Genomic DNA, 24032 nt, shown 5'->3' with positions numbered 1-24032 from the left:
TGAAATGCGGCCGCCGTGGCCGGGATTCTATCCCGCGACTTCGTGCTTAGAAGCCCAACACCAGGACCGCTAAGCATTGTAGTCTTGATGTCACTCAATCCTTCTGAATATATTCTATAGTAATTTTTCATGGGTATATCCATGTACTTTACCGGTTCATGTCGTTATTCCTTTACCGGTTGGTATCATTATTCCGACCACAGAGTGTTGTAGTGGTGAATGTCGGCAGGATTGCTTTCCAAGGGAAGCCTATCGGTTCCCAGAAATTCTTAAGCATTGTTTTTGCCGCGGTGAAATTTCTGGCGTATTCTTGGTCAGGTGAACCGTAGTCGCTACGGATTTATGCAGAAGGTAACGACCAATTAGTAACTACCAAGTAGTTTTGTTGGAAACCCTTTCTACAGGTGTCAAGATACCTTTTGTGACATGCACACTGTCCAAAATATGGCAGCCAACGCACTGCTAAAGCGCTTAATATTGCTAGGTGAGGGCGCTGCCGTTGCTTCAGTGCATTCCTTTTTATCGTATGTTGTCGCACGAAAGCAAGAATAATTCAGCAGCTGCTCAGTATGACAGTGTTATTACGAAATCCACATTGCGGGAAGGCCACTTGGAGTTCTTGATTGCATTCTAGTGTATTTCAACACTGACTAGCATATGCACAAAGGCCCTCCTTATCGTGTTGTGTGTAAATAATTACGAAGAATACGAAGGTGCGCCATTTTTCTGGGCGTTTATTTCAAATGAACAAATGAAGTCACTATAGGAAGTATGGACGGATGATTTGGGTAAGCGGGCCTGTGCGTTCATGCAATGCCCGGCCCATCAATTCCGGCGTAAGTTTTACAACTTCATAACGCAACAGCGGCTTCAAGTCTCGGCAACTGCCAACGTGTAATCTGCAAAGAAGATAGAGAGCGAAAGCTGTGACGTCGCTTGAGCACAACAAACGATGAAGCTGCTTGCGTGCAAGTCTAGGTGTGGAACAAAAGTTGCAGATGTCTCAGCACCGACTACACAGTGAACTCACCATCAATGGAAAAGTTTGTCTACTGAAAGGATTTTACGCGGCATGGATCCCGTGTTGATTCTCGCTGTAACTTCACCTCAAGCGCAATGAAACATTTACTTATCTTGCACCAACACATCGCCCGTCCCCGTTTCTCTGAATAATGACGTGCCTTGAACAGGTGTTTTCAGATTTCAAAGATGAGGGTATATTTAAAAGCACCTAGCACATTTCTTGCATGCTAAAGCTTATCAAGAAGCTTTCAAGTTTAGGTTTAGGTTTAAGCCCATTACAGGTTTACCGAGCACAGCCTCCAAGTTCAAGCCGCCGCAAAGCCGCGCCACTTTCCTTACGCTGCTGACCCTGGCCAGGCGTACGACGTTCTTGCTAAAATATACAGTTGATTTCCGCTAATACTTCCCCTCGCGGGACTGCGAGATTTGGTGGAATTATTCGAAAGACCGAGTTAACAAAAAAAGTGGCAAAATGAACGAAGTCCGATAATTTTTTATTACTTTATGCAGTCTCACGTCGTAGATAGACTACTTCAACGCACTACTACAGTAACTATTCACGTCATCGCCTATCAGTCGCTCACAGACCACAACACTGTATTCGGCATTGTCATCGGCGAAGAAGGCACAAGCGCCATCTGCCAAGCCAATCCGGATTAATAATGCGCCGGAGCAGCTCGGAAGACTCCACCCAAGCGAGAGTAATTCTAAGTGCGGTCGATTACGTGAACGTCGTCAGTAAAAACAAGGAGCACATGGCGCCTCGACAATTAAAGTTGCCTCACGTCTTTGAATGTGAAGAAACTAAAGCGTCGTGTGCGCCGCGGCAGGAACCTCGCTTCACCCGGGACCACCTGACGAAAAGTTTGGAAGCGCCCTCACTCACGAACGGGTCATTGCGAAGCGCATTGGGTCGTGCAGGCAACCTCGCGATAACAAACTTGCAATTGCGTGTGCTTCCGTTTTCTATGTGGAACCGCAATTTTTTTTTTAATGAAATGTGAGTATGCGTACGTATCATCGCATTTTGCATATCGTCGTCATAGCCTTAGTCCCGTTACTGGGGCCTCCGGATCTTATTGCTCTTTCTGACGCCCTCCACGATCCTTCCGCGACCCACCTGCACAACATACTGAGGCCATAGTTTTCTGATAAAGAAACTACTAGAAGGAAGTTTGGTGCTAGTGTCTACGGAACCTGCAAGCGTGACGGTTCAGTCATCAGGGGAGTGATGAATCTCTCTAAACTTCGTACTTACGGCCTGACGATGATAGTGACTATTCAAGCAGATCATTTTTTCAACAAAATGGCGGGTTATACGTGTCACAGTTTCTCTACTATCATGCATTTCCACCGAGCTGTATTGCCTTCTGCGTCTATAAATATATTACTGCTTCAAAATTACACCAACAAAGGCAAATTGGGTCTCTCAGATAAGAACGTTTAAGTCTACAAGCACAAATATCACACAAATTCATGTATTCGACTATTAGTAGCTGAGCAATCGCAGCGCATTAGTTTCAGATAGGAAACTGTATAATCAAGACCGCTGATGGCCGCTCTCCTGTCGGGACACTGCGAACCTTCTATGAGGAAATAGCAAACAACTTCCTTTGCATGGATTTTGCTTGCTTACCAATTAACTTACTCTATTTCGACGGCAGGACCTTCTAAGTCAAATTGATGTCAACGCCGGTGAACTTGGAAATGGAGGGTTTTCTGAACCGCGTCCTGCTGCTGGAGGAGTCACGCACTTTATTTTCTCTAGCAAGTCTTTATATGCGGTTGTCAGGTCTTCGCTGGTCTGAAACGACAAGTTCGATCCCTTAATCAGCCAGTTCTGCTATAGCGCACTTCTATTGCTACACTGCTACGTAGTTCAGGAAAGAGCCAGCCAACGTTGTATGGAACGTTGTATGGCCACACGTGAGTCTATGCGTAGACACACACACACACGCAAAAAGAACAACTTTGTGTTCGAGATGTACTGTACGTGCGTGTTCAATGATACATAGTGGACAAAAATAGGGTGAAGTACTTGACCTCAAGCTGCATGCGCTTGCGTTAAGCATGAATAGATTGTTGTTTTTTTTCCCTAGTGCTTCTTTTACTGTGCCATAGGGCAGGCCGTTCTCAAAATAAAAAACATAAGGTGTAATTACTGTTACCAGAGAACGTGTTGTCACTACTACGTGAATTCATTTCCTTCATTTCGTCATCATCAGGTGCGAACGCTCTCGGCAGCCGAGAACGCACTGTTATTTCTAATGGCTACAAGAAGCTCCTGGCTCGGCGCGCGATAGTTTGTAGGGTTTTCACGCCGCGAGAGAGCCCTACAGGTATCCGAGAGGATAGCGACCAGTTCCATTACAAGCAGTTTCCTATCAGGTGGGTGTTCTGACGTAACCAGCAGTTCCACTGCTAGGTATGTGGGCGCGTTTCTGAAAATCTGCAGCTGCCTACAGGGCGAAGCGAGTGCAACCTGCGCCTCGGGAGCGTTCTGGGAGCAAACCGAGCAGAACGCTCCCGAGGCGCAGGGAGCGCTCTCTGCGTTTCTCTTGACGTCCGCAGCTTCGCCGAGCTGGGGAGAGACCTGAGAGAGAGACGGAAAGCCGAGTATAAAAATAGCATCATGCAGCATAGCGACACGGCGAAAGTGAGTGGTGCCTAGCGGGGGAGAAGGAGCGGCGCGGCGGAGGCAAAAGTGGTGTGCCGTCATTGCTCTCCCATAAAAACGCGCGCACTCGCTTCGGCGGTCCTCTTTCTCACAGTGGAAAAAAAAATGCGTGGCTATCGCAAACACCCGAGACCAGCGGATCTGGGGGAAGCCCAGCAAAAGTTAGACTAAGTGTGCTGTTTGGCACTAATTTACTGGCCTTCTCCCAACTCCGGTGGCCTCTGGTGTTTGTGATAGCAGAGCCACGCGTTGTTTATTGCGATATCAATTACATGGGCGACAAACACAGTTGTCACGACAAACACAGCGCTTACTGTCTGCTTTTTTTTTTTGTCATAACACGGGCACCGGTGAATCACAGCTCACCCGGGCAAAAGGCTGGAGTTTCTTCACCAGGCCATTCAGCCTTGCGGGAGGCAACTTGGCATGCACGTGCCACAGCAGGCGCATCAAATGCTTCGCAGTGATCCTCGTAGTCTGTAAAAGACGACATACGCGACGAGGGAATAAAAAAATAAGAGCGTTCGATAATTCAAGATTTTGAATGCGAATCGAAGTCTTCTATGTTTTATTTGTATTCGGATTTGCTAATTCATTATTTGCAACGTTCGAATATTCCTTTCAGTTCGACAATACAGGATAAGAGACTGAAGAAGAAGAAAAGCAGGGAGATTACCCAGGTTTCACCTGGTTTGCTACCCTACATATTGCTGCCGCACAACAGGCGCTTACGAGACACGGCGCAAAAGAAGACGAAGACGCGGGCGTCTGGGCTTGGCAGACTTCTTCGTCTTCCTCTTCTCCGTCTCCTTCTTCGTCTTCTCCGACTTCGTCTTCTTCTTCTTCGTCTCCGGTTGCTCAGCTCTTGTAAAAAACATTATAGTTCCTTTGTTTGTATCTCTCCGCGCGTAATAATATTACATGATAAGACTGCTTACCGATGCACTGCCAGAAGGCAAATTGCAAGTAGTGATCGTTCTAAATGATACTGCGGCAGGGTTAACCGCGGCTGCTGTACACAGGCGTCACTCTGTGAGTTAAACCACGAGTAGCTGACTTGCTCTCAATAGCTCCTCAGTACACTTGCCTCGCCTCTATTCAGCGCAAGAAATTGTTTGTCCTATTTATGAAAAGCAATCTGTTATTCGGGCAACCGCCCCTTGTCAGCGTTTCTCCAAAACGATCTGCGTCGATGTAGCCTTGCAAGTGTAACCGCGTTATATGTGCAAAATCATGAGAACAGGTCCACTTTCTTTTGTCTAACGGACACCACGCGGCCTTCATATTTCACATTCATATAGAAATTTTAAAAAATATCTGTATTAGATTTGAAATCCGTGGTTCACTTATATCGAGTACTCGACTTTGATATCTGATTTGATTCGGAAATCTCGGCATCCGAAAACTGCCCTTATATATATCGTATTCAGCATATATCTATACAAGTAGATGGGACTTATCAAAGGCATCGGCTGCTGCTCTACACTGATATGCAATTAAACGAAGTTCACGTAAACATCCCATAATGTTATGCAAGGCCTTCTAAAACGGAATTCCGACATCGCGTTTGTCTTGGGAACCGACACGCTGCCTTATGCGGGACAAAATAAAGAACAGCGTTGACGCAATTCAGACAAATCAAGCAAGCACAAAGACACATACCACGGTGTTCGTTTTTAGCGGTGCCCGAAATCTCACATAATTGAGGATATTATATCAAAATACCACCTCCTTTCTTTGTCATTTCAGTATATTTTTTAATCGTCTAATAGAACGTTTTAGCACTGTTTCGCTTGGATTTCTGAAAGAGGGGGCAATTAATTACTTGCACGATAAATCACATCGTCCAGGAGCCTAGTTAGGGACACATATTGCATTCGCGAAGCTGAATCCTAGCAGTACAGTGACATCACGTCTACTTAACAGAAATCATCGGAACCAGCTCCATATTCTACATATATACCCCCCAGAACATCCTAAGAGATTCATTGGCGTTACAGTTAACATTGTCGCGAGCTGCTCGAGAATAGGCTTCGCATAAAATGTTAATTCGAACGCCAATGCATATTTCGTGGCTAGAAGTATTTAACCTGATCGGCGGAAATGTGGTAAGGGGGTGCTTGTACGTCGTGTAACCGTGACGTCGTTCAGCCTTCAATCACGCCGTGTACGAGGCAGTCGCTCGCTATAGTATTTCCATTTATATAATTACAATGCTAGTCTTCTGGCAAAGTGAAAGCGAACGCTGTGATGAGCTGCGTGCATGGGGTCCTCGACTTGGAAAAGTTGGACCGCAGGAATCCATGAGAACATTAACTGAGATGATACGAGCGCTTGGATAGCAACTCGGGTATCTGCCGCAAGAGTGAACGCGCACTGCAGAAGCGGTGCTCACTACACTTCGCGCGAGAGATCACATAAAATACATAGTATGCACGTGACGTCACATCCGCTGCTGTCGTTTGCTTTCGCTACCTTCCGCCATCTTGGGGTGCCTTATCAACAGGCGCGCGCATAGGCCTATAGGTTCCCCAACATAGAGCTGCCGTAAACCGTAAGTCGCGGAGTATCGTTGACGTACGTGCATACTATGTATAGTGAGAGGCGGCGGCGGCGTTGGCCGGTATCAACTGTCTATCGAAGAACCAGCAACGCAGCCTGCGTCGAAGTTACGAAGCGGCCGTGTACAGGGTCCTGCATATTTCGCTGTGTAGATTCGAAAAAGAAAGAAGTGTTTTGCGCTCACTGCGGCACTGCACTTGCTGAGATTTTGCTAAATATTTGCATTTTTGGAGTCTACATTGTTTAGCATAAAACTCGGCACAGTTATTTGCGTGGTTCTTAAAATAAAAAAGTGCAAATTTGCCCGTAGCTGAAAGCAAGCTGCTGCTGCCGCGACAGCGCAAGCATAAACTTGTGTCGCCACCTGCCGGCAGCTGCAGAAAACAGCATTTCAGGGAGGGCTGCCGCGTGTTCCCGGATGCACAACACCGCACAAAAACGAAATAGTCAGTAGCTATTGCCTACTGAAAGGGACACAACGTCCCTGCACCCGCTTTAAAACAAAACACACAAAAAAACTAGGCCATAAATTGACATTGCTGACTCTTAGAGATCATGACGTCACAGTGGATGCGTGCACGTGCTTCCCGGGCGAGCTGGCAACATTCACATTCATCCAAGTGACGTTTCTGCACCTCACGTCTCTTACAATCTTGTAATCGCATACACACCGCGACCCACTTGCGTACGCTGAACACAGCTCGAGCTTCCTCTTCGATACCTCCAGAGTGAGTGAAGTCCGTCTGTAATGCCATAAAGAAATGCGCGGCCGATGGTGAGATCAAACCTCCGTCTTCAAACTCGGTGGCCCAATGCTCCAACCATTAGGTCACGATCGCCCATATGCATCTCTGTGCTGAAGTCGCTCATTCGAAAGTTAAAGCTCGTGCCTCGCGTGTCAGTTTCTCACATTCTTCTCTCGTGGCGCTTTTGAGACCCTGCGTTAGGCTGCACTAAATGTGGCTGAAGCTCGCCTTGAACTCTATCGCATTAAAACTGAGCAAGAGAGAGAAAAAATGCACAGCGTTCACCCGTTCACGACGCTGCACTGGGTGAGGGAAGTCGGGGCAAAAAAAAAATTTAACGGGGAGACGAGAAAACACACAGGGGGTGGCAGGCACAGCCACAAAAGGACCATGCGCCCAATATGTCCGGCGTACCTCGGCGTGCCTGTTGCCTTTCAGAGCGCTGCTTCTCAAGCCCCGGAGGAAGAAGTCATCGAAAATGACCATGCAGAAGTCCTCCCTGGCAAAGTGGTCAGCCATGTGAGTCAAGTGGCCAACCAGCGTGTGCAGGAACGGGTCCCGGTAAGCACGCCGGCCTTCTGCCGTGGCCAGGGTGCCCAGCACACGCAGCAGGCCCGTTCGGTCACGCTGACGAGCTGCGCGAACGCACGCGACTGTTGACTGGGGAACTTCGGCAACGTGACCAGGGGCTCAGGACATTGGCCCTTCGGCCACCTGTCGAACTTCACCCCGAATGCGACAGCGTTAAGTCCGCGGGCAACGTTTTCAAAATATCATGTTTTATACGATCGGCCGTATTTCAGCGACATTACGGTATCAGCGTCGAGAAGGTAATCCCTTCGAATAACATGCGAATTTACGGTACTTCTTCGTAACTCCTCTGCAGCGTTATGGCAGCATTTTGGCCGCCAGTAAGTGCACAGATGGAGGCATTCAAATAGCAGCGTTGACGAACCAAACACCATAACCGGAGAGGCTAAACTGTAGCAGCTGAACTGGGGAGGTATTCGGCAAGAGTCCGCCTAGTGGACATGTCCATGTCGTCTGCTACTGAAGTGCTGGTTGGCTGTGGCGCCTGGCTGCTGCGGACACGCAGCGCAGCCCAGCCAGTCGGAACTTCAACAGCAGAGATGAAATGGACATGTCCACTCGGTGGACTCTTACAGAATACCTCTCCAGTAATATCTTGCGCATTAACTACAGGTCACATTGTTCAAGCCTCAACGTACAACACACAATTCGTTGTATGGTAAGAGGAGTAGCATTCTGGTGTGAACTCTGTGAAGGAAAATCTCGCAATTCTGCGTTTCTGTTCGAATCGACCGGCTTTTATGATAGAAAACGTGTACATTAACAACACAAATAGACCAAGAATCCGTAATAACAAACACAAGTGTGGAATTACATAAACCAAGATACATGTGTACTCACCAACGTGCAAAACGTAAAACACGGCGAGCACACTGGCCAGAGCATTCCCCTGAACGTACGCCTGAAACGCATCAGGAACTGGTCCCGAGTAATCAGTATTTGCGTTGGCTGTCCCCTGATCATCCTGAGATTTCGTGCGGGAGTCCAGCTTTCGCAACTGAAACATTAAAAGTAAAAAAAATGCAATTAGAACAAACGCCATTCTTAGAAACTGTTTAAATTATCGGTAAATAGTATGCCTACTGATACGATCTCGACCGGGTGAGTTGGGTCTTCAGCACAGGAATCAGGAAACGACGGCGAAGCCGGGCATCGAGATGATGATAAAAAAATTAGAAAAAATTGTATTCACCTCATTGGTACATTGTTGTGATTCTCATACGAGTCTCCAGCAGTTCTAGTTAACGTGGGAGCCAGAGCGGTCTTAAATCATTCCTGGCAGTCCTATGGTCGTCGACTTCTTCGTAGGGAGCCTGTGGAAGTAGGTTCTACCGTGGACGACCTCCTACTCCTAAGGTTTTATTTCCGTCGTCCTTCGCTCCGTGTCAGCTCCGGGAATAAAATGGTTAACACTGTTTCTGAGAAGAGGACAATTATGCTGACATGAGGACGCCTACTTGAACGCTTCTCACACTTGACAGGTCAAGCGTATACGGGGGCCATGAAGGCCTTAATTCACCCTTGCGTTCTGGTGGTTATCGCTGCCTTCTTGGAGAGCCTGTGGAAGTAGGTTCTGCCGTCGGCGACGTCCTGCCCTTGGGGTTTACTTTCCGTCGTCCTTCCCTCCATGTCAGCTCCGGGAACAAAAGGGTTGACGTTTTGGAGCAGAGGGCAATTATGTTGACATGGGGACGCCCGCTTGAGTGCTTCTCATATTCGACAGGTCGAGGTCCAGGCTTACCGAACAGCCTTTTCTGGGACGAGGCAAATCATCTTGTCGTGGGAACGTACGTTTGAATGTCTCTAACTCTTGACAGGTCGATCATAACAATATCTACCCCACTAGAATGGCGCGTAAAGGTATACTGCACGTTTAAAAAGATACTATACAATCAACATCTCGTCTATATAAATGTACGACGACGGGTTCCCATCCCTGTCAATCAGTTTTTCCCCAGCAGTTGAACCAATTCGAATCCAATAGCAACGCCTAGCAATAGCACGGTTCATCATCATTATCATCAGCCTGGTTACGCCCACTGCAGGGCAAAGGCCTCTCCCATACTTCTCCAACAACCCCGGTCATGTACTAATTGTAGCCATGCCGTCCCTGCAAACTTCTTAATCTCATCCGCCCACCTAACTCTCTGCCGCCCCCTGCTACGCTTCCCTTCCCTTGGGATCCAGTCCGTAACCCTTAATGACCATCGGTTATCTTCCCTCCTCATTACATGTCCTGCCCATGCCCATTTCTTTTTCTTGATTTCAACTAAGATGTCATTAACTCACGTTTGTTCCCTCACCCAATATGCTCTTTTCTTATCCCTTAACGTTACACCTATCATTCTTAATGAAAAAAGAGAGCGCTACGAAGACAAGGACGAAAGAACAACGAGTACGACAGACAAGGCGCTACTTCCAACTAAATGTTTTTTGAAGAAACAGAACCTTAAATAGATGCAACCAAGGACGGCCCATCGTGACATCACGACCTCCCTATCTCTTCAGAAAAGCTATCTCCTTTTCGGTAAGCGTCACTGAAGGGCAACTAATGCACGTGCCCTCGGCCTTTGCAATGTAAAAAGCTTCCAATATCTCCCGTTCTAGTCTATCTGTAGACCATGCCAGAAACGTCACAATTGCCGTCCGTATCTTCGTGACACCAGGTTTCTGGCATGGTCTACAGATAGACTAGAACGGGAGATATTGGAAGCTTTTTACATTGCAAAGGCCGAGGGCACGTGCATTAGTTGCCCTTCAGTGACGCTTACCGAAAAAGAGATAGCTTTTCTGAAGAGATAGGGAGGTCGTGATGTCACGATGGGCCATCCTTGGTTGCATCTATTTAAGGTTCTGTTTCTTCAAAAAACATTTAGTTGGAAGTAGCGCCTTGTCTGTCGTACTCGTTGTTCTTTCGTCCTTGTCTTCGTAGCGCTCTCTTTTTTCATTAAGTATGCTCAACCAACTCGCCCACATCAAGCTTCTGCTGCTTCAGACACCTATCATTCTTCTTTCCATAGCTCGTTGCGTCGTCCTCAATTTGAGTAGAACCCTTTTCGTAAGCCTCCAGGTTTCTGCCCCGTAGGTGAGTACTGGTAACACACAGCTATTATATACTTTTCTCTTGAGGGATAATGGCAACCTGCTGTTCATGATCTGAGAATGCCTGCCAAACGCACCCCAGCTCATTCTTATTCTTCTGATTATTTCCGTCTCATGATCCGGATCCGCCGTCACTACCTGCCCTGAGAAGATGTATTCCCTTACGACTTCCAGTGCCTCGCTGCCTATTGTAAATTGCTGTTCTCTTCCGAGACTGTTAAGCATTACTTTAGTTTTCTGCAGATTCATTTTTAGACCCACCCTTCTGCTTTGCCTCTCCAGGTCAGTGAGCATGCATTGCAATTGATCCCCGGAGTTACTAAGCAAGGCAATATCAACAACGAATCGCAAGTTACTCAGGTATTCTCGATTAGCTCTTATCCCCAATTTTTCCCAATCCAGGTCTCTGAATACCTCCTGTAAACAAGCTGTGAATAGCATTCGAGAGATCGTATCTCCCTGCCGGACGCCTTTCTTTATTGGGATTTTGTTGCTTTCTTAATGGAGCACTACGTTGGCTGTGGAGCCGCTATAGATATCTTTCAGTATTTTTACATACGGCTCGTCTACACCCTGATTCCGCAATGCCTCCATGGCTGCTGAGGTTTCGACAGAATCAAACGCTTTCTCGTAATCAATGAAAGCTATATATAAGGGTTGGCTATATTCCGCACATTTCTCTATCACCTGATTGATAGTGGTAATATGATCTATTGTTGAGTAGCCTTTACGGAAACCTGCCTGGTCCTTTGCTTGACAGAAGTCTAAGGTGTTCCTGATTCTATTTGCGATTACCTTAGTAAATAGTTTGTAGGCAACGGACAGTAAGCTGATCGGTCTATAATTTTTCAAATCTTTGGCGTCCACTTTCTTATGGATTAGGATTATGTTAGCGTTCTTCCAAGATTTAGGTACGCTCGATGTCATGAGGCATTGCGTGTACAGGGTGGCCAGTTTCTCTAGAACAATCTGTCCGCCATCCTTCAACAAATCTGCTGTTACCTGATCCTCCCCAGCTGCCTTCCCCCTTTGCATATCTCCTAAGGCTTTCTTTACTTCTTCCGGCGCTACCTTTGGGATTTCGAATTCCTCTAGACTATTTTCTCTTCCATTATCGTCGTGGGTGTCACTGGTACTGCATAAATCTATAGAACTCCTCAGCCACTTGAACTATCTCATCCATATTAGTAATGATATTGCCGGCTTTGTCTCCTAGCGCATACATCTGATTCTTGCCAATTCCTAGTTTCTTCTTCACTGTTTTTAGGCTTCCTCCGTTCCTGAGAGCATGTTCGATTCTATCCATATTATACTTCCTTATGTCAGCTGTCTTACGCTTGTTGATTAACTTCGAAAGTTCTGCCAGTTCTATTCTATTCTATTCTAGCACGGTTACATCCACGCTTACTCGTTTGCTGTAAAGGTCTTGACACTGCTGGTCGCAAGGCTATAGCATTACATGCTTTTGACATTGACGTAGTAGTATCCACAGAACTAGTACATCATACTTTTGTCTTTGCTTCGAGTTGTTGATAAATTCGACTTCGCCCTGCCATCTGCTAGCCGCCTGGTTAGGTCAGATGGTAGAGCGGCTGGCCCGGAAACTCGGTGGCTGGTCCAGGGTCCAAGTCCCGGACCAGGACGAATTTTTCTTCACCTGTGAGGCTTTTCTTTCGAGAAACCCGTATGGGTTTCCTTTGTGGCACTTAGCTACGTTTGGTTGGATGTCTCATTTTTGCCTTTATTAATTACTTTTCACATACCACTTTTAGAGCGAAGCTTTCCTTGCGAGCTCTGCCGGACTTTCTTTGCAGTGGCTGATGGGTGCTACATACTGTCTTACCGAATAGGTCATGCCTAAAAAAAAGTTAGAATTACCTGACGGCACGGTGGTCAGGCACGGCCTGCCCGTCCCGACATGGCGGCGGCCCGCAGCGGCTCCTCCCTCGCAAGGGGGTTTCGGAGTCGCTCCTCAGGACCTCAATAAAGTTCATCGCCTGCCTGCCCAGCCGACGGCGACATCGAAACTCGGTTCCCACAGCACCGCAGCCCCGACGCCCTAACCAATGAGGCCACAATCAGGTGTACACTTCAATCGTGCTAACGCCGACCAGATCTCTTGAGGCGATAACTGCGTGTGTCGTGTAACGCGTGTCACCGGTGCGCGACGGAACATGCGCCCGGGCCAGCTTCCCTCACCCCAAAGACGCAGGAACGAAACGGACAAATTTGTAGCACTTGAGTAGTCTAGCTTTCGACGAAAAGTTGGCCTGGTCAGGCGTAATTCGTTGAGAGAGAGAGAGAAACAACTTTATTTGCCAATGCAGGGTTGTTAGGTCAGGTAGGCCTAGTGTGGCTCCCAGGGGGGAGTGACGTCTCGGACCCACGAGACGAGTGCCACTTGTGTTTTCTTATCTGCTCTTATCAGCAGCTGGTTCCCTTGGAGGGAGCTGGCAGTAATGATTGTGGGGGAGGGTTACCCTCGCATCCCCAGAGAATGTGTTCCCGAGTGGCGAACACTCCGTGGTCGCACTTACTACAGATGGGGTCGTAATCCGCGCCAGTGATTAAATAAAGCCTAGAATGACTGAGAACGGAATTGGTCTGCAGTCTGCGTTGAAGTTCAACGCGGTCAATTGAGCAAACCTGAAGAAAGGTCCGACGTTTCTGAACTGCGCATGGCGTTCCTTGTGAAGTCGGTGAACAAAGGGAAACTCGCGCGCGGTTCCGAAACGTCGGATCTTTCTTCAGAGTTGGCTCAGTTTACCGTGATACCAAATTCAGCATTTGAATGACCACTTCACGAGCGCTTCGCTTCACGTTAATTCCAAGATGTCTATTGCATATGCGTAATTTTTTTCAAGAATCCATTCTACCTTTCGCTTATGTCTAGAAACACTTAATTTCTGTGTGGTTAATTTTGTCCACTGTGTCTTTTTTTTTACGTTTACCTAACATCGCATACATAAGAATAATTTTGTGCCTTCTTATTAACACTCCTTTACGGTAATGTGTAACAACGCTCCCCTGTGCAAGACAGGGTTTAACTAATTAAATAAACAATTATATCGATTTTTACTTATCATTAAAGTTCATTTTGTACTACTACTACTGCGACGTGTTTCTATAAAGATAACTGGCGTACTGGTATGTCTCGATGTATGTTGCGCATGGGAAACTTTGATAAGAACAATGCACAGAGCATTTCTCACCTGATCGTCAACCATGAGGCACATGAGAGATGGCAGAAACTTTGTGATGAGCTGCACGTCCTGCATCAAAGACGCCACGTAGAGAAAAAAATTATAGCGATACCTGTGTCAAGAACACGCCTATACTACCTACAGCACCTTTCTTATCTAAGCTTCAAAATGGCAGCGACAAAGACAAGCAACACGGAAATCTCGACCCGCCCAAAATTATCTGCTAGTCTGTTTCTAAGGAGAAGTCTTAGTCTTCGTTGTTCGATTCGTATACTATTCAGAAATTTGGCAGTCAATATGCTTGAATATACAATTATCTTTATTGCGATAGCAATAATGCGGACGATCGAAGTGCATCGGAGATCACGCGCTTCGAGTGGTCTCGAGTGAGCAAGTAAGCACAGCGGCGGCCTCGTGGTTGAACATCCGCCTCGTATGCGTGATGCACAAGGATGACCCGTGGCCAGGTGCAACGGTTCCTTGTGGAAGACCGCTTCGTGGTAGCTGGCCCTATAAAAATGTCTAGGCTTGGTCTCTTGACCCTCAATTCTCCAACCGCAGACGACCTTGTCGTAGAAGATCCGCTACGACTTCGGGAGGCAGAATGGAGCTGTCACTGGGTGCCTACCGGCAAAATAAAGCACAAGTACAATCGCGGCCAGATCCGTGGCTCTTGCGGAACCTCAACGCTTATAGAAGGGTGCATCTCCAAAACCGGATAGCATCCCAAATTAATAAGTGCTTTGGGATTCCACATGAAAAATTGCCGCAATCGGATCCGAGCAGGGCTTTGCTATGGCCGCAGGGTCCGACCGGGATTTGCATGGCACGGTATCCTTACCTGTTGTTCACCCCTAAAGAAAGCCGAGGGTCGAGCCGGAACACGCCTCTGCCTCGTTTGGATAACCCGTACATTACCGACAGGCGATGACCTTCGCGCAGCTCAAGCCTACGATCCTACACGAGGCTAGAGCGTATACTAGAAATATTCTAGCACACCGTAACGGAGCCACAGCTGCGGCTACTCATCTGCGCAGTCGCCACGCTCCATCGCAAACACCGGAGCGCAGGGCGCATGCGCGGCCTAGACCGACGAGCTCGCTCGGCTCAATCGCTGTGCGTCGAAGGTCATGTGATCTGCTGCGGACTCGACGGATAGCATGCGAGAGCGAGCGAGAAGGCTGGTGTGGCTTGATGCGCGCCGTCTTCTCGCGCGCCAAACGTTGGAGGTTGGGCGACCTTCCGTAGGCGCTAAGGTAATGAGAGAGAGAAAGCTCTTTATTGAGATGGCAGAGTAAATTAAGTATACATGCTAACGAAGGCGCGCGTTGGCGATGTACCGACGATAAAGCTTAAGCTGCCACAGGTACCTATCGATCAACAGCGTTGCTGGCAAGTGAGGCAGTATCGATTTACGCAGATAAATAAACTGCATCTCTTCTACGTAGACGGCCGAACATAACGATCTGACTGATCCGAACGACGTGATACAGGCGTGTAAGCGAGGAATTTGAAAAAAAAAAAGAAAACCTACCAATAAATTATAAGCACCTACGACAATATCCGTTCACATGAACAAACTAACTAGCCGTCGATTTACGAGATACAACGCTTTGCCAGATGCATTACTGGCTGAATTAGTCTCGTGTATTTCGCTTCACCTATTCGACCGATGAACTCTTGCGGGTGCGATTTGTTATTTCGTACATGTATATGCCGCTCTTTAAAATTTGTCGCCAGGATTTAACCGGGGTCGAGCCTCTTTAGAAGCAGCCGTGCTCTTTATTCCTGTGATAGTACACGAAGAGCAGAACCTAACCCACAAGGGCACGAAGAAACCACCGGATTCTCTCATACAGCGCATGAAACCTCAGACTCAATACAAAGAACAAGCGCTATTGCGCAAAGCTACTAAAAAGAAAAGCGAAATTCCGCGGCAGTATGACGAAGAACGAAGTACGCGACGGTGCTGAAGCAGATGCTCCGGCACGTGATCCAACTTTACCTGTCATTGCGGCGTTGCCAGCAGGTGGCGCCGCCGTGTGTTCTCACCTCGTCCCCCCCCCCCCCCCTCTGATACTGTTCCATTTAAAATTCCCAATTTGCGTTCGTTCCGCGACCTTAGCTCACCAGCTTCGGCTCCGTGTAGTTCTCGGTGTTCAACATCGTCCACGCCTCCATGCCCAGAGCCAGCATGCGCAGCAATAGCATCAAAACATGGTTGTCCTGCGCACGTTGAATGCATCAGCTCTCCAATACATAAAAAATAATAAAAAGAGTGCATCGTGACAAAAAAAAAAGAATAATGCACAGTGTGTGTGTTTTTTTTTTCCGCAGCATACATATGCAGCCGTATACATAGAAATCACGGAATAAAATTTCAATTCTCCATACATGCGAAGGAATGTTGGCGCATATTTCCATTTAGAGAGAATTCTAGTGCCGCGGAGAAGTACAAATGTCCACATTTCTGCCCAAAAACACCCAGGTAGTGTGGTGCGAAGCGAGGAAAGCGATATAATATTCCATTGTTACTTGGCCTCAAAGACAACGGTTGCGGACAACAGTAATCGCCTGGACCTCTTAACTGTTTGACACCACACGTGCACTGAGTAAATTTAAGCCTGAGAAATGCAGGCTGATACGCGAGGTTTTTTACTTACTGAAGGTGGATAACTTCTAGAAGCTGATTGATCCGGAAATGACGGAATCAAGACTGGGCCAGCGCCAGACACTGTGTAATAAAATGTGGGGATATTGTGGCACCTATCCTGACACGAGAGCAGGACAGATATATATTTCCTCCCAACGTTTTAATGTGGGTAGTAATGCTTCTGGACCAGGAGGAAGTGCAATCATGATAATTCATATAATGCTTCCGCATTACAGTCCATCAAGTGCGGCTTAAACCTGGAGCGCTTGAATCTTGCCCGGGGTTAGACATCGAGCAGTCGTAGCACGAAGGGAAGAAGGAGGATGGGGAGGGGAAGATCTCTCACAGTCGCTAGTGCGAGTAAATGATCACACAGGTCGAAAATAAGATGCATATTTGCACGCATAGTGTGTATTTTTGCCCTTAATTTGTTTGCAACGATTCGAGAATGATTCGCTTGACGTATATAGCAACAATTTCGTCGCCTCCGACGTAATTTTCTTTTCGTGTGTTCTACTTCACAACTACAAGTACAGTGCAACACGGAAACCCTTCCAGCACGTTATGGTTCACTCGAAAGTCACATCATCAAAGCTGATCATGAGGGATATGCAAATGGTCCGAATTTGGGGCGCGTTTGAAAGAGAGCAGCTCGTAGTTCTCCGAGTCTGTTGGCATCTATCAGAAATCTGGTGGTTGTTGGCACAACAGGTCGTACATCTTATAGTAGTCGGAATAGCGCTGTGAGTCGTCTTCAAAGGTGCGTAAGTCTACGGTATCACGTGTCCGCATTGCTGAAACTATCTGTTAGAGCCGCTATCCGTCTGCACTGCCGCGAGTGAAGAGTTCATGGCGATGCAGAACAGAGCATGACATCGACCACAGGTGATTATCAAATGACTCACAATGGGAACTCAGCAGGGAACGAACTTCTGAAGCAGACGTTATTGTACGTTAGCCGTCCGTGAGCAGCCCTCGCAAAACTTCTTTGAAGCTCCGTTTTGAGGCAGTCGCCTACTTAATACAGCATGTAATATCGTATGCTGTGGTATATTTCCGCGAGACAAGATGCAGTATTGTGGGTTGAAAGTGGGAAAAAAACTGCTCGTGTTCACTTGATGAGCTCCGAAATCCGCTCACAATTTCATAGCGAAAATTCCCTTCATGCAATGCTCGCTCCTGAAACTTCGCTGAAGGTATTGTGTAGACACGCGAATCAATACACATGAATCGAACAATACAAACATATGGAGTTCGAAATAGTCTGCTGTTACTCACCCTCGGCATGCCTTCGACGTTAATGAGGTGGGTCATGCTCTTCAGAGCTGACTGGCCAAGAAAGTTGATAGCGTGCGGGTCACACAGCGTCATGGAGAGGTCGCTGAAATTTTTTAAATATTTCGTTGCTACATGCAATTTTTTCTTTTGTTGTTGTTATGTGAATTCTTTGTATTTGATCAAAGTGATTTAAACACGGTCGAGGAAACAGCTTTCCCAATACCCGGACTACATTGAGATGCAATGAATTATTGACTCTAGAGTGACCTCTGAACATACTCAAACATATCTTGTTGGCGCTAGTAGAAGCCGAGTACCGCAGCATGACTTGCCACGTGCGCTCAACCGTAGAATAAACGCATGCAACGTCCTATATGTACACAGTGTTCGCTGCACACGATTATGTAAGAATCGTGTACAGTGGTTAATCCAGCATGTTCACGCGCCCTCTAGACAACAGATGCAGATCTCCAAGGTCATGCTCCTGCGGGTTCCATGCAGCCGTTGCAAGAGCAGGAAACAGGACATGAACGACGGGTTTCGGACACCTACTGATTCGCTTCGCCACCAGATAAATTTACGCTGCCCTGCTGCCCAACGCCTTTGGCGCACTAACAAGGTCCACATTTCCTGCACCATTTCTGAATGCTGTGCCTGAACTAGCTACATTTGGTAACTAATTTTTGCCACAGTTACAGCACCACCTCACGAAAGTAAAAGTAAATTGATCGTTTCGGCCATGGCCTACAATATCAAAAAATAAAGAAGAGGAGACCGCCACTTGATCTCGGAAGCCATGTTTGATCTCGTTTGACTAGCAAGCGGTGATCTCGAAACCCACACAAACGCCTCATCTTTAAACCGTTGTTTCATGGGTAACACTACGTGCGGCGATTCTCAAGCGCGAGTGGGCCAGGCCGTAGAGTTTCCTACAATAATTACTAGAGAGAACTCTGGTGCTGCAATCGTACAGCCATCATGGCAATGATGGAAAGTACATGCATTTGTCTAATCTCTATGCTTGTTGATTCATGCGTTCTTGTGGCTTTGCTTATTGCGCTTCATATGCCTTCATTGTCCCTAATTCCAGAGCAACCAACACTTTCCTATGTGAAGCAGGCGCTGCGAACACGCACAATCGCTACTAACTGCAACGGTCCAGCTTGCCGAAGTGGCCCAATCAAAACGCACCAAGCCTCTCAAGGCACTGGACTGTCCGCAACAAATTCATGACGACGTTTTATGTCGCTTGCCACTGAATGTGTCCGTGGCGTAATGGTTTCAATATCTGGCATTTGTGTTAGAGGCTCTCTGTTCGAATCGTTTATAACGCAATATTGTGTTGAAAATGAAGAGTTTAGAAAGTCGCGTAGCCGTTTGCGGCCAGAAAGACGACGTTTAGCCAAGTCCACGTACCTCGCGTAATTCCCATGCAGGCTGAACCGCTCCCATTGCAGCGTCCTGTGGACACTAGCGCCAGAGTCCCCTCTTGCAATTATTGCATGAAACCTTATGGGGGCCGGGCGACACAGAGGGATAGTTTGTGCCATTGCATCTGAGTACAAGTGGCTCATGTCACGCGGCCTCAGAGACAGTGCCTGAACACGCCTCAAGCGCAGAAGTCAATTCGAGAGAGCCACATTGCGTACCACTGTAACAAGCAAGCTTCGCAGTGGACACCAGCGCGGCTCTAATGGCGGACACGTACCACAGGAGTTCTTCTTGCCCGCGCTTGATGTCCAGGATGGCCTGAAGCTCTCGAGACCTCTTGGCATCCATGCTCTTCTCCCGGATGCAGGCATCGAGGCACCAGGCGAACTTGTGGGAACGGTCGATAGCCGTGATTTCCTGGATCTGCATTCGGGGTATAACGTTTCCTCTGCGCCGGTTGCATCAGAAACGGACGCTCGCGCGCAAAACTCCATAGCCAGGGAAATGTGACCCGCACTTGCGCGAACTCGCCGAATGGAAAACACGATTTATTAAATTGGAACGGCACCACTAAATTTGGGGCGATACGCTAGGTGCTCTACTAGTTTCTGTATCAAACCTTCGTCTGCAGCCGTACGGGACAAGTTTAATGAGAACGCCAACGTATTCGACCGCGCATATCGGGAATGGCTGTCTCGAAACTGGTACTGGGGTCTAAATTACCTCTAACTGTATATGCCTTGCGAACTCACCAGTTCGAATTCCTAAATTGCTATATCTCCACCTGAAGCGTACGTTTAAACGGTAACCAGCGGATTCTAGATAACAAGTCAAACGTCCACTTTTTTCGTTACGAAATAACGTTCGTCTCCGAGTAATCTAGCCTACCGAGTAAATTTGTGTGCAATCTCCCACAGCCAACATGTGGGTAAACTGTGTTTAGATTTTTTTTTTTAATTCGGCAGAAACACTTAGGATTACTTATGTATGGGTACGCGAAAGCGTATTATATCGTTTGTAGAGCTCAGAACTCACGAACGCGCTTATTTTATACGCTCGTGACGTGGCGCCACCTGCTCCCCATTGGCTGCGCCATCACGCGCCCAATGACGCACGCACTAGGCCACACCTTCAGACGCTTCTCGGCATTTTGGGCTATAGAACGCTGCCCCTCACACGAGAATAAGTCTTATCAGACACCACCGACATCGCTGGCGTCATGTGACCGCGACGCGAACCTACACGGAGATCCCCTCCGGCGCCTGCTGCCACGGAACCACCAGCCTGCTGCCGCCCGGCACGCCACCTCCCAAGCCGTAGAGCAATCCCCGACATGACGTGCGCAATGACGCACGCACTAGGCCCACATTTAGTCAACCAAAACCCGCGGAGCCGCCGTAGCGTCCGGGAAACGAGGTCGTTACTCACCCCGGGTTGAATTGCCGACCCAACCGAAATGTCCTGTTTTTTTTTTTTTTTTCAAGGACATTGCTTCGTTTACAGAAACCGCTTTGAGAAATTTCGACGAAAATCCGAGCATATGTTTACGGATTTTTTACTATTTTGCCGTCGGCCATTTCCGGTACCACCTTTCGGTCACGGCGAAAGAAGAGAAGAAGCAGAAGAAGACAAAGAAACAGACGAAGATCTCATGCGCAAAGTAAATTCTGACATTCTTGAGCAAATACTGAAAGTGAAGTTGAACTCGATTGAACGTATCCACAGGCCTGGTAAGAAGATAGCCGGAAGAAAGAGGCCGGTTATTTTGTGCTTCGCTGTTTTCAGGGAAAAAAAAGAAGGTACTAAGCAATTGTTCGAAGCTTAAGGGAACACATTTCAACGTCCAGGAAGATTTTTCTACGAGAGTTAATAGCGGGCGCAAAGGCCTGTGGAACTCGGCACTCGAGGAAAGAAAGGGGGGTGCTAAAGTTAAGCTCATATTTGATAAGATGAAAATTAATAACATTGTATACGCTTGGGATGACGCAAACCATAAACGGTACGCGTGCTCGGATCCTTCAATAAGCAGAGATGCGTGACTTCAACCAAACGACCTTGCATGTTTAAAGAACATAAATCTTAACGCCCGCAGCGTACCGAATAAATTAGATGTGTTAGAAAGTATTCTACTCGAACATGAGCCAGATATTGTTGGCATTACGTAAACATGGCTCCGCGATGACATTTCTGATGCTGAGGTTACTCCCTGCGGTTACACTCTTTTGAGAAATGACCGATGCAGTAGAGGAGGGGGCGTAGGATTACTTGTAAAAAATTCCATTACGTACACAGTATTGCCGGATTTCAGAAATATCGAAGCTCTATGGATTAAAGTAAAACTTTCAAACCGTTCACTTTGCATAGGTGTATTTTACAGACCTCCTGGCTCAACCGACAGCGTAATGGGAAACCTTAGAGCATTTATGGAAGCAAGTTTTTGCCACACAGATAAAATATCCTTCATTGGTGACTTTAATTTACCTGGAATCAATTGGGTAACAATGGATCTAGGCTCATCTGAACCTCGATCCTGTGAACAACTGCTTAATTTGACCTTCTGCTTTAATTTATCCCAGATTGTCTCAGAACATACTAGGGTGTATGCGGATACTTCCTCAATCCTAGACCTTGTATTTCTTTCTGAGTGGTTACATTCCTATCTTTCCAGGGGTGCGATCGGAGATGGTTGTTCGGCGCGTTCGTTCGGTTACCGGCGCGCGCGATTGGCCTACTCCGCGCCGACGTCGCCAGCCGCGGGGTGCCGCCCCGTTTTTGGTGACGTCAAAATGACGACACGCTCCTGTCAATCATCCGCCCACCGAGCATTTCGTCCGAACGCGACGGGAGTTGAGAAGTTTGGAGCGATCATACGGCTTCGCATGGCGCGTCTGGTGGATTGGATTGGATCCAGCAGGCGGCCTTTTCGGCTGCGAAATGGCAGGTTTGAATCCAATTCATAGTTTAATTCTAGAAAATGGCGCTTCCGTTGGAAACTTAGGTTGTTGCGCTGGCTTTTCTAGAGGAAGGAGGAGAGCGGGTGGCGGCGCGAAACGCGTTTGAAGAGATGGCAGAAAGTGAATTCCGGCGTCGTTTTTGTTTCTCGAAACAAATAATTCGTTGGTTGTACAGAGAAATCGACAAGTTCATCGGTGCCAGCGAGCCACTGGGATGTTGTCGCTGCCTCTTGAAAAGTGCGCCACTCTTCCCGTCGTTTTTTTTTTCTTTTTCCTTCTCGCTGTGCGCGACACCACCTAGGGACGACGCAAAGAACCTAATAGTTATAAATTGCAGTAGTCACACGTACTACTATTTGAAAACGTGTTTGTGCTTGAGAAGAAAAAAGTACATTTCTTTAGATAAAGATTTAATTCACTTGGAAGACGAGAAACATTTGGTTTTGTAGTACACTGTTTGCAAGCAGACGACAAACGACGCAAGTAAACTTCCGGGGAGGTCACCGCTTCCTGATTGGCTGCTCTCTCCGCCCCGGTGTCACAAATTTTGCATACTGCAACTCTGTGACGTTGCAGCAACTGAACAGAACGCGTATCGAACAAAATATCTCCGATCGCGCCCCAGCTGCTCGGTTGAGGATGGAATGTCTGACCACAACATGGTTATCACATGCTTTGGGCTTGATTCAAGGATCTCGGAGGACCGCTTGCGAAAGTTGATCCCGAATTTTAAAGATGCTGATGATGTATGCATATCACCTTGCCTTATCATTTGAAGACTTCATTACTATGCACCGTTCTGGTGAGAGCGTTGACAAACTCTGGTATCATTTTTCCAACGTGGTTCAACGTTGCATAAAGTGCTATGTTCCGCACCGTCTTAAGACCACTTGTAAAAAATTCCATTACGTACACAGTATTGCCGGATTTCACAAATATCGAAGCTCTATGGATTAAAGTAACCAACCAGAGACATTGTTCGTGCAAAAAGAAGATTAAAGCGAAGGCGTCAGGTGCTTGGACAGTCTGGTAGCCCACATTCCATTAATGTTATCAAGAATATGAGCCAGGAATTTAAGCAACTTATTAAAGATTCAAAAACTAACTTCTTCAACACTACCTTGGTATTGTTCCTCGAAAATGCTCCTAGTAAATTCTGGAGAAACGTCAACCTCTCGCCTCGCACTGACTGTAAGGATAATACTTTAGACAGAGCTCAGTCTCCTAACAGTTTCTTTTCTACCGTTTAAACTAAAGACGATTGCTCCACACCTAATTTTGACGAAGTTCCCAATCAACCGCCTATGAATGACATTGAAATAAATGAACAGGGTGTATTAAATCTCATATTGAACATAGATAGCAAAAAGAGCCCAGAACCCGATAACATTCCTAATGTGTTTTTGTATAGCTATGCAGAGTGGACCGTTAAATACCACACAGTTATCTATCAATCCTCAATTTCTACTGGCTGCTTCCCATCTGCTTGGAAGTGTGCGAAAATTGTTCCGATTCATAAAAGTGGTAATAAATTGGATGTTAATAGCTATAGACCTATTTCATTAATTAGTACATGTGCCAAAATACTAGAGCATATTGTATCCAAACAATTATCCATATACCTCGCTGATTTCAATATCTTAAATCGCTGCCAACATGGTTTCCGTAAGCAGCACTCGACAATAACTCAGCTGGTTGAATTAACACATGATCTTGCAAGTGCCTTGAATGAACGCAAGCAAGTAGGCATAATATTCCTTGACTTTGCCAAAGCTTTTGATAAAGTTTCCCGCCCTAAATTGGGCCTAAAGA

At 47.0% G+C, this 24032-nt stretch overlaps 1 protein-coding gene across 3 annotated transcripts in view; it reads right to left on the bottom strand.

Annotated features, from left to right (window-relative positions):
- Nucleotides 1–714: 714 nt before the first annotated feature.
- The window catches only part of LOC142560758 (negative elongation factor B-like), a 41782-nt gene continuing 18464 nt past the window's right edge, over nucleotides 715–24032 (bottom strand). Inside the window, exons 4-12 of one of the 3 annotated variants that reach the window (XM_075673081.1) lie at nucleotides 19544–19689; nucleotides 17836–17938; nucleotides 16035–16130; nucleotides 13914–13973; nucleotides 8440–8596; nucleotides 7423–7643; nucleotides 4067–4177; nucleotides 2660–2827; nucleotides 715–899 (exon numbers count right to left, since the gene is read on the bottom strand). In XM_075673081.1, the coding sequence (XP_075529196.1) occupies nucleotides 2699–2827; nucleotides 4067–4177; nucleotides 7423–7643; nucleotides 8440–8596; nucleotides 13914–13973; nucleotides 16035–16130; nucleotides 17836–17938; nucleotides 19544–19689 (1023 nt within the window). In that variant the 3' untranslated portion in view covers nucleotides 715–899; nucleotides 2660–2698. The remainder of the gene's footprint in view (nucleotides 900–2659; nucleotides 2828–4066; nucleotides 4178–7422; nucleotides 7644–8439; nucleotides 8597–13913; nucleotides 13974–16034; nucleotides 16131–17835; nucleotides 17939–19543; nucleotides 19690–24032) is intronic. The other 2 variants (XM_075673079.1, XM_075673082.1) reach the window with 2 other exon arrangements.

The sequence above is a fragment of the Dermacentor variabilis genome, chromosome 10 (assembly GCF_050947875.1).
Source record: "Dermacentor variabilis isolate Ectoservices chromosome 10, ASM5094787v1, whole genome shotgun sequence".
Lineage (NCBI taxonomy): Eukaryota > Metazoa > Arthropoda > Arachnida > Ixodida > Ixodidae > Dermacentor > Dermacentor variabilis.
This window is presented reverse-complemented; position numbering and strand designations above follow the sequence as displayed.